Source organism: Mytilus californianus, unplaced genomic scaffold (genome assembly GCF_021869535.1).
Source record: "Mytilus californianus isolate M0D057914Y unplaced genomic scaffold, xbMytCali1.0.p SCAF_11, whole genome shotgun sequence".
Lineage (NCBI taxonomy): Eukaryota > Metazoa > Mollusca > Bivalvia > Mytilida > Mytilidae > Mytilus > Mytilus californianus.
This window is the reverse complement of record NW_026262593.1, coordinates 50,118,993-50,128,770: the sequence shown is the minus strand read 5'-3', so window position 1 is coordinate 50,128,770 and position 9,778 is coordinate 50,118,993. Positions and strand designations below refer to the sequence as shown.

Below are 9,778 nucleotides of genomic sequence, written 5' to 3'. Positions count from 1 at the left end.
GGGAAAAGATCCATCAAGAAATTGAAAGGTCCCAAGACTCATGACTTATCTTATTTGACCCAGTTGTCAAGTTAATAATTAAATAATACATTTAATGATGTCTATCAATTTATTAGATTGAGAGTTTTAACATTCAGAATGAAATCTTGTATTTTGTATGCAATAAAGTGTGTTCAATAGGACAACAATAAAACTATATTTACATTTACACGTTATTCCATCAAAACATTTTAAACCTTTCTTTTTAATATTGCATTTGGTATAATTATATGTATACAATTTCTCCACACAAAAAAAATGAATTGGCTTGGTTAAATATTACACATTGACGGTTTGATTAATAAAAGTGTTAAGAAATGGGTGTTTTCAAAATTTAGCCTTTTATTTGTCCTCAGTCAGTAATAATTGCCTTGGAGGCTGTAATGTCCCTCTGCGTTGCCTCGTGCCATTACATGCATCCTCGTCCATTTTAACAGAACTTGGACATATAACAGGGTCATCATGAAAACACCCATTAATTATTACTATAACACTGTTTTTCTTACACATGTGATGTATTCGTGTGTCTTAAGTGCACCGGTATATATAGTACATGCATGTACTTGTTGATAGTATCAGGGAAACTACCGATGAAAACGAAAGTTGTTGTGAAAATATTGTTTTCCTAATATTTCCAGATCAACCCTTTTAATTATTATTCATTCATCTTCTATTTGTTTGTTTTGTTTAATTATGGATTCCCTTAACTGCAGTAATAGTACTACCGAATTAGCAGGAAAGATAACAAAAGGAGATATTGTCGTCACAATGGTAACGTCCTGTTTGTCTATCGGTGGTGCTTTTGCAATATGTTTTACAAGCGGACGAAAAGTTTACCGAGGGCGATCCCTCAGTGAGCCGCGAAAACTTCTCGTGTACTTGACCATAGCAGACTTGTTCATAGCTATTGGTTACTTATATGGATCAGTTCGGTTTTTACGTGACAACTCTTTGAACTATGAGGTAAAGGACCCGGGTTGTATTGCACAAAGTTTTGTCACAACAATGGCTAGTCTGTGTTCATTTTGGTGGACCTCAATTATAGCATTCAATTTCTGGTGGACCTATACGTGTTATACGAATAACAACAGTGTTTTCGCTTCAAATAACATCTCATCAAGACAGAGCACATGGAATGTAAAAATATATGTCTATCACATATTAAGCTGGATAATTCCGGGTAAGACGCATTATTTTAAAAATGGATTTAATTCATTGATGCATAGACATGCATGAATTATTTGTCTATTCACACATTGACATGTTTTATTTGATCATCATTTGAGCACTTTTTGTAATTTCTTACGCGATTCCTTATATTAAGTTTTTGATAAACAATAATTTCATACTTACAAAAATCATTCTACTAGAAACGCGACCGTCAAAACGGTGATATATATATTTATTTTTAAATTCGTTTCAAATTTAGCCCAACAATGTTAGATCTGTAAATTTGCGTTAGCAAATTTTTGTTCTACCCTCAGCCGGATTCGAATCCTTGCTTCTGCGACATCGAGGCAACACCGCCTGCACCTGCACCGTGTCCAGCGCCCTGTTAAAATATAGCTTTCGGTGGTCGATGTAATACCTTTCCTCGTCGGCTTTAGGTTTGTAACACAGTACATGATGTATAGTGGCAAGCAGATGATGTAACTTTCAGATCAGTTATTTTGTCTGTCGTAAAGGATGATAATGTTAATTACCATGCCGCCACATCAAGTTTTAATTCTATTATACATGTCTAAACATGTGACAATTTTATGACAGATATTCTCCATCGAATAACACGTGGTTATACAGGTCTAACACCACAATATATATATATTCGTCTCAAATTTAGCCCAAAAATGTTAGATCTGTAAATTTGCGTTAGCAAAGTTTTATTCTCCCCTTAGCGGGATTCGAACCCGTGTTTCTGTGACATCGTGGCAAAACCGTCTGCACCGTGATCATGCCGCCACATCAAATTTTAATTTTATAATATACGTCTAATATATATTATCTCGAAGTAATGCACTCCTCGTTTCTTTTTCTTATGAATTACAATAACAATTTTTGATTCAGAAATGTTAAGTCCGATCCAATTAACCCACTCCTATCTGTAACGATTCATTATACAATATAAATTTAAGAAGTTATGGCATGATTGCCAATGAGACAAGTTGCAATCAGAGACCAAATGATGTTGAAGGTTAGCAACTATAGGTCACTGTACGGCCTTCAACAATGAGCAAAACCCATACTAAGCTTTAAAGGCCTCGAAAGACTAAGAAAGTATTAAAATAAAAGTAGTTGTGTTTTTTGCAAGATATGAGCTATTTAAAAATATAGTGACTTTCTCCCAAATATATTTAAATTATTCAAATCAGATATTTTTTGTCAGTCAATTGTTGAATTAAGCGTTTGATACATGGACGTTCGGTGAGAGCCAATGCTCCGTGTTGAAGGCCGTACCTTGACTATAATGGTTTACTTTTATAAATTGTTACTTGGATGGAGAGTTGTCTCATTGGCACTCATACCACATCTTCCTATTTCTATATAGTTATTCCTTTGATATGTGTTTTCCCTATTACGCAATATTTATAATTAATTGTTGATTCATCAATCTATTTTAATGTATATTAGGATACATTACGGAAATTCTACTTAGTTTTTAAATTATGCATACACTATCATGACTATTTTAGTGTTAAACATGTTTTCATAAGGCACAATTAAACTGTATTGAAAATATGAAGCAAAGTAACATCAGTGTTCCTACAAATTGACAGGAAATATAAAATTCAGATAACAGGCAACTTATTAATACAAACCACAAACCATAAAATACTTAGGTTTGGTAATTGTTTGTTATTATTTCACCTTGGCATAATATTGCTACAGTTTGGATTAGTTCTAACCTCTACTAAAACTTGAAAGAAACTATCAATTGAACTCACTACAAACCAGTAAAAGTCTGAAATGGCCTATATTTGTACTCGACTGTACTGATTTTTACTCGACCAGTCTGAATTGGTCTGAAATTTACTTGATAATACTCGACTGTAGTCTGAACCATACTTAACAGTCTGAACTTGTACTCGACCAGTACTTAACCATTTTATTTTCGTCTGAACCATGCTCGACCTAGTCTGAACCATACTCGACCTAGTCTGAACCATACTCGACCTAGTCTGAACCATACTCGACCTAGTCTGAACCATACTCGACTAAGTCTTAACCAACCTAGACCTAATTTTTGTATATATCTATTGTATTTCATCAATTTAGGAACTGTTTTTAACAGTTATTTCCCCTGGCTAGAAATTTGAACAACAATTTGAAATTTAAAATGTATTCAATATGGCATTGAAACCAAAAGTTCACAATAAACATAATATAAATTCAACACCATATTTATCAACACTTACATATATATATCACCTTTAAAATAAAAATAAAACAAGCTGATCAAATAATCTCAAAACTGAATTGTGACTAATATTTTCAATGTTATTGAAATTTTTTTGAATGTTTCAGATATATTTTATGGTTACTGGACAACAATAAATATATGATCAAGCCTTGTATAGATTTATGGTGTCAGTTGAGTTTAGTTAATAATGCAGTGAACATTTTTTTTTATTAAAATATATTTAAAGTAGTATATAAAGCAACCTAATAAATTTTAAAAATCACATTTTGTTTTGTAAAACCAAGAATTAAATATAATCATGATAACAGAACTTCCATAGCAATCATTGATAACCATTTAAAAAAAGGAAATGTGTTCCAAAGTTGCAGAAAAAATTTATTTCAATTAAATTTAAATAACTTTTGTCAAAATTAAAAACATGGCATACAAGAAGCACTTTAATAAGGTTTATTTACCTCAGTTCATGTGTGTTTTACAAGTAAAAAGAAAGCCCTTTTTTTCTTAAACTCGTGTATTACTTATCTAGTGAATTCAAAAGGCCTTGTGATTTAAGTTTTACAGGATGTTGCAATTTTTAATGAATGTTAATTAGAAATTAATACTCTCTGACCGGGTGTGATCTTTTTAATGAGTTTGCCCCAAGCAGGAGGTATTACTTTATACTTTACCACTAATCAGAAGAACAATTTTATCTATTTCTTTAATTTTTTTATCCCTTTTTGATATATATTATATATAATATATCCCAAATTATAATAAGAATAGATATATTTCTAATATAAGGTTAAACAATTTCAGTAATTTTTTGGCTGTTGTTTCTTCATTAAAAAGATAATTATATAACTATTGTATGTAACCATGAAACCTATATAGTATTTCTTTAGGAATTTAGGAAAATTAAGTTAAAAAAAAAAAACACATTTTAAACAAGAAGCACCTTAATAAGGTTTCATATCCCTCAGAGAAGGTGTGGTTTTTAGTTAAAAGAAAATCTTTTTTTTAACAAAACTCTAAAACTTTAAAATTAATATAATTAAATTATTATATAAGATAATTTAATTTAACTATCTCTATTTGATAAATATGAGAATCATGTAAGGATGTAAAAATATGTTTTTATATACATTTGTATATCTTTATTTTATTGTGGCTTTTGTCATGTCAGAAAAAAAGAAATTTATTTTAACAGCTAAAATTAAAAAAAAGTATAGGTTTTTTGGTCAAGTATGGTTCAGACTGGTCGAGTATTGTTCAGACCTTTGGTCGAGTATGGTTTAGACTGAACAAATTGGTTGAGTACAGGTCGAGAATGGGTTAAGACTCTTTCAGACTGGTCGAGTAATAGTTCAGACTATTTTCAATGGCAAAGCTAAGGGTCAAGTACAAATCAGTACAGTCGAGTATGGTTAAGACTGGGGTCGAGTAATGTCGAGTAAAATTCAGACCAATTCAGACTGGTCGAGTAAAAATCAGTACAGTCGAGTACAAATATAGGCCATTTCAGACTGTTCTAAAACATATGAAGAACAGTTCTCCTGACTTCTTTAGAACAAGTTCTGACAGAAGCTGTTCTATTTCAGAACAGTGATGACAATTTTACTGTACGACTGATTCTAACATTTTCATCCTAGAACACATATTTCAGTGTTATATATTTATATGATTATATTATATTGTATTTAACTTTGATCCATTCAGTTCATTTTGTTATTTCGAACAAAATATTAAAATGTTTTTACAGTTTATTTATTAAGTAATTATGTTTTTCAAGTGTTATATTTTTGGTATTAGTTTTGTGTAAAAGCTTATAAAATATCATTATTAGCATGTAACGTACTTTGCGTAATAATATTAAACCAAGTATGTATCATTAAGTATGATTGTATAATGTCAAAGTTTACAAATCACATAAATTCAGGTTTTACCAAGAAAATGATATTGGCATTATGTAATCCAAAAGGTTCACATAAAAACACCGCAAAAAAATCTCCTTGAACTTTTTGATTGTCTCCGAAAAAGAAAGTATAATATTCCCGATACTTCTTTCTGAAATATTAGATGATCTATTTTCCTCTTCTGCTTGAGCATTATTATCTACAAATTTGATACTTTTGATAGAGAAAAGTCATTTCAAATTTGAAAGTTAAGTCTAGGAAACATTGACTTCTTTTGGACTATTTTATCAAAAATAGGTCTTCCAGGAATAATCAAGGAAACTCGAACATTCTTTAAAAAAATGATCAGAAAATGCTCTAATATACGTCATTTAGAACTGTTTTAACCTACAACCGATTCTGAACAAATCTACGCTAGAACAGACTTTTCCTATTCCCAATTATGATATTTTGACTGAATGTGAATTCGAATGGCGGATGGTGCATCAATAGCAGGAGATGCTTACCCTGTTGTCGCACCCAGTCTCGCTTCTTTTGGAGTTAGGCCATTTCGTCAGTTTTTTTCATAACGTTACCTTGATTTGTCTCCTTCTAAACGATTTATCCGATTTGAACAATGGTAAACTACTGTCGCCTTAATATGACTACTAGCATTCTTCCCTAGAACAGATCCTTCAAAACAATTTCAGACAATAATAACCTTGATAGTATTTTAAAGAGCAATTAGAACTGATCTAGTCTGAACATTGTTTTTTTTTCAGCTATTATTATTGTCACTGCACTATCGAAAGATGCACTCGGATCGGATAATTCGGTTGAGTCAGGACCTTGGTGCTGGATTTCTGCTAACATGTCAGTTAAAGAGCAAACTATATGGATGGCTGTAACTGGGAAAGGATGGGAAATGTTGATGTACCTATCTTGCTTTGGGTTTTACATGCTTTTGAAATTGTTCCAACTGTCAGCAAGAAGAAGACAAAAACAGGTATAATTCACTTGTCTTTGATCTATTGTAAACCTGTCCATGTATTCTATTATATTGAGAAGTATGCGTAAAATATTTTTTCAAATATAATAAAAATCTTAAACAGCAGTGCCATCGGGAAAGGTGAGAGGCATTTTGTGCTCTTTTGAGGGAGTGGCGCCGTTACATTTGAATAGCACAACAAAACATTGAGTATTTTTTTATTATGTTGAAGATCGTGTTTTAGGCTTTTTTTTTAACAAGGTGGCATATTGGGGAAAAATGTTTACCCCTTTGTGACTATAAAAAAAAATGTATGCAACCTTTTAAATATTTACAGTGTTTGTTATAACTATTATATTTAGTTTCATCTTTCGTCAATCAATAATAAACGAGAAATAGCTCTGATGAGTTTTGGGACATAAACTTTCGACATGTTGATTGTCAAATTCAAAACCCTTTAGATGTGTTCTAATGTTCGCATAAAATTCCATTATATTGAGAACAATGTGTGAAAAAAACAAACAGACATAATAGATAAAAATGTCAAAGATAAGGGTACAGCAGTCAACATTGTGTTATAACCCTAATCAATATAAAAACAAACAAATATATCAATCAAGAAAATCAAAACAACAAAAACTCGTATCGAAATACAGTCGTCGAACATTGGCAAATCTCTGTACATTATAGTAAAAAAATAACGTTTCTGTATTGTATGACAATTCTGGTCTGTATGGCTTTTAAAATGTTTACCTTTGATAAAATGTGCACTGGATTAATAATAAAAAAAGAAATAAGTAACATATTATTGAAACATCCTTTGCAGATACATGCACAATTCGGGAGTACAACACCTTTGATATCTAGGACAAAATGCTATCAACAACCGCCAGAACATAACCTGAGCTACATTTTCTTGTGGGTAGTGGAAATAGTGCTAAGGATTTCAGGAACGATTCGGTTTGTAATGGCCACTCTCAGACGACATGCTTGTATTAGCCCGCCATTTTATGAACATGCCGATGTCTATTTGATGCACGTTCAAAGTTTCGGCGATAGTGCCCAAGCGTTTTGTTCTTTCTTAATATTTTGTGTCTTCAGGAGATGTTTTCGAAATATAAATGACAGAAGAAGTAACAACAATCTATTATAAGAAGCTAGTTATGTTTTCAAAATTATATACACAAAATATTGTAATATTGTAAAGAACAAAAAAGATCGACAAAGAAATAACTTTTAATAAACTTTCAAATTCTGTTCTATCTGGTTTTAATCATAAATGAACACATTTATCGTCATTGAACACTCGGAAATGTAGAATCAAGAAATGCATAAAAAGGACAAATTTTCAAATATTAATGAGTGTCAAGTGTCTTTTGTTTTTTTTTGTTTAAAAAATAGAAAAAACATAACAGTATAACCCCAAAAAATTGGATATAACAACATACCAGCACAATCAATTACGCCATATTCCTTCGAACAGAATAGCAGTTGTTTTTTAAACCAATACCACATTATTAAACTGTTGTTAAACTATTTATTACACGATCAAGCTATGGTTGGGTTACTAAAGTTTAAAATATACAGCCTGTCCTCATTTCATTTTTAGACGATATGATATGAAATATAACATATAAGGCAAATCCCGAACATCGCAGCTATCAACAGGATGTCCACGAACATATAGCGTATTTTCTTTTCCCTAAATTGAAATCATTTGTAGTTTATTTAAGTTTCATTTTTTTAATGTATGGTACCATTACAGATATATCTAAAACGGAATAAAACTGACGATTGTTATTAGTGTTATTAAGCCTATGTTCGTTGTGGATAAAAACACTCCTCAAGTTCGATAAAATCGTATATATCGCAATAAGTTCATCATCAATGTATCTGACCTCAGTGAAAGAATAGCAATTGGTTTATCAGAATTTAAAAGTTTCCTGACTTCAAACAGTAGTTTCTTACGAAGAAGCTAGAATTACCCTTTAACTTCTCTTTCCGTTATATAGGTGATGTCCTCTCAATGAATTATTCAAAGTTTGGTGACAGCGTTGAACGCATCTATCAAAACGAACTGAAACAAAAGATACCACAGATACAGTTAAGGCTGCCTCAAATCTTGACTTACATCTAGAAATGGACAATGAGGGTCAGTAGAGAACAAGCTTTACGAAAAAACAGATTGTTTCATCTTTCCTAACTGTAAACTTTTCATTTCTATGTAGCAACATTCAAGCAGCGGTAAAAATCTACCAGAGGATATTCCAGGGCATGCGTTTCCTGTCATGATTTCCTTAATAGTGGGTTGCTGCTTGCAAGGAAACTATTAAACCAAGGGTACAAAGTGCTGACGTTGAAATCATCCTTTCAAAATTTTACGGACGCCATTTCGAGTTGGTTGACTGTTATAGAATATCTGTTTCACAGATGACGACGGATATATTCCAGTCGTCGTAACCACTATCCCGTCCTCCTTTTCTCCGAATGAGACTTATAATTGGGTTTGTACTTACACGAGCAACACGACGGGTGCCAAATGTGGAGCAGGATCTTCTTACCTTTCCAGAGCAACTGAGATAATTCCCGGTTTTTAGTTGGGTTCGTGTTGCTTAGTCGTAAGTTTTCTATGTTGTGTTTTGTATACTGTTGTTTGTCTTTTTGGTCTTTTTCTTTTTTGGCCATAGCGTTGTCTGTTTGTTTTCGACTTATGAGTTTGAATGTCCTTTTTGTATCGTTTGCCTCTCTTTTCCCTTTCTACAATTTGTGCGTGATTTTCACGTTCCGGAAAAGAGATTCTTACCAAAACGAACAAATCATTATGAGCGATGTGCACAGTATTATAACATTTATACTTTTTAACAATGAGTAACTCGACGAGTGTTCCTACTTGAACGGGTGGTCGTCCTGCTCGATTTTATGATTGTTGTTTTTTTTCTTTGTCGTTTTTTTCGGCATTGTGTGTTTTTATTGATCTGCTTTTTATGATTGCACCCTTGGTATATCTGCATTCTCTCATTTTGCCTGGAACAATAAATTGTATATCTTGTATGACTAAAGACAGAAAAGTTTAAATTGCACAAGAGGAATTTAAAAATGTAAGACATGAGTTATCAGAAACACATATTCCATTAGTTTACATGACATTCATAGCATATGGCCGAGTAGTGTTTAAGGTAGAAACATCATAACTGAATTAAGTTTTTTCCAAAGAATTCACCATATGTTTTATACTGTAGATTCGTGAACGTTTTCAAGATTTATTTTATTGAGACATATACGACAGGATACTAGTAGTTTACGCACAAAATAAAAGTTCTCATTTTAGATGTTATTTGAAAAATGTGAGTATAGCATTCCTGGAAATCGCTGTAATGGATCTCGCATCTGTGTTTTAATGGACTTTGTTGCAAAATAAAATAATTAAGTTTTCAATGGAAGTACGTGCACTTGTCAGAA

General features: G+C 31.9%; 1 protein-coding gene across 1 annotated transcript; it reads left to right on the top strand.

Moving 5' to 3' along the window:
- The first annotated feature begins 590 nt into the window (after positions 1-590).
- Positions 591-8,004, top strand: LOC127720261 (G-protein coupled receptor 157-like). The gene is made up of 3 exons (XM_052226755.1): positions 591-1,219; positions 6,114-6,337; positions 7,146-8,004. Exons 1-3 carry the CDS (start codon positions 733-735, stop codon positions 7,470-7,472), a joined length of 1,038 nt encoding a protein of 345 aa, XP_052082715.1. The 5' UTR covers positions 591-732; the 3' UTR covers positions 7,473-8,004.
- The last annotated feature ends 1,774 nt before the right edge of the window (positions 8,005-9,778 follow it).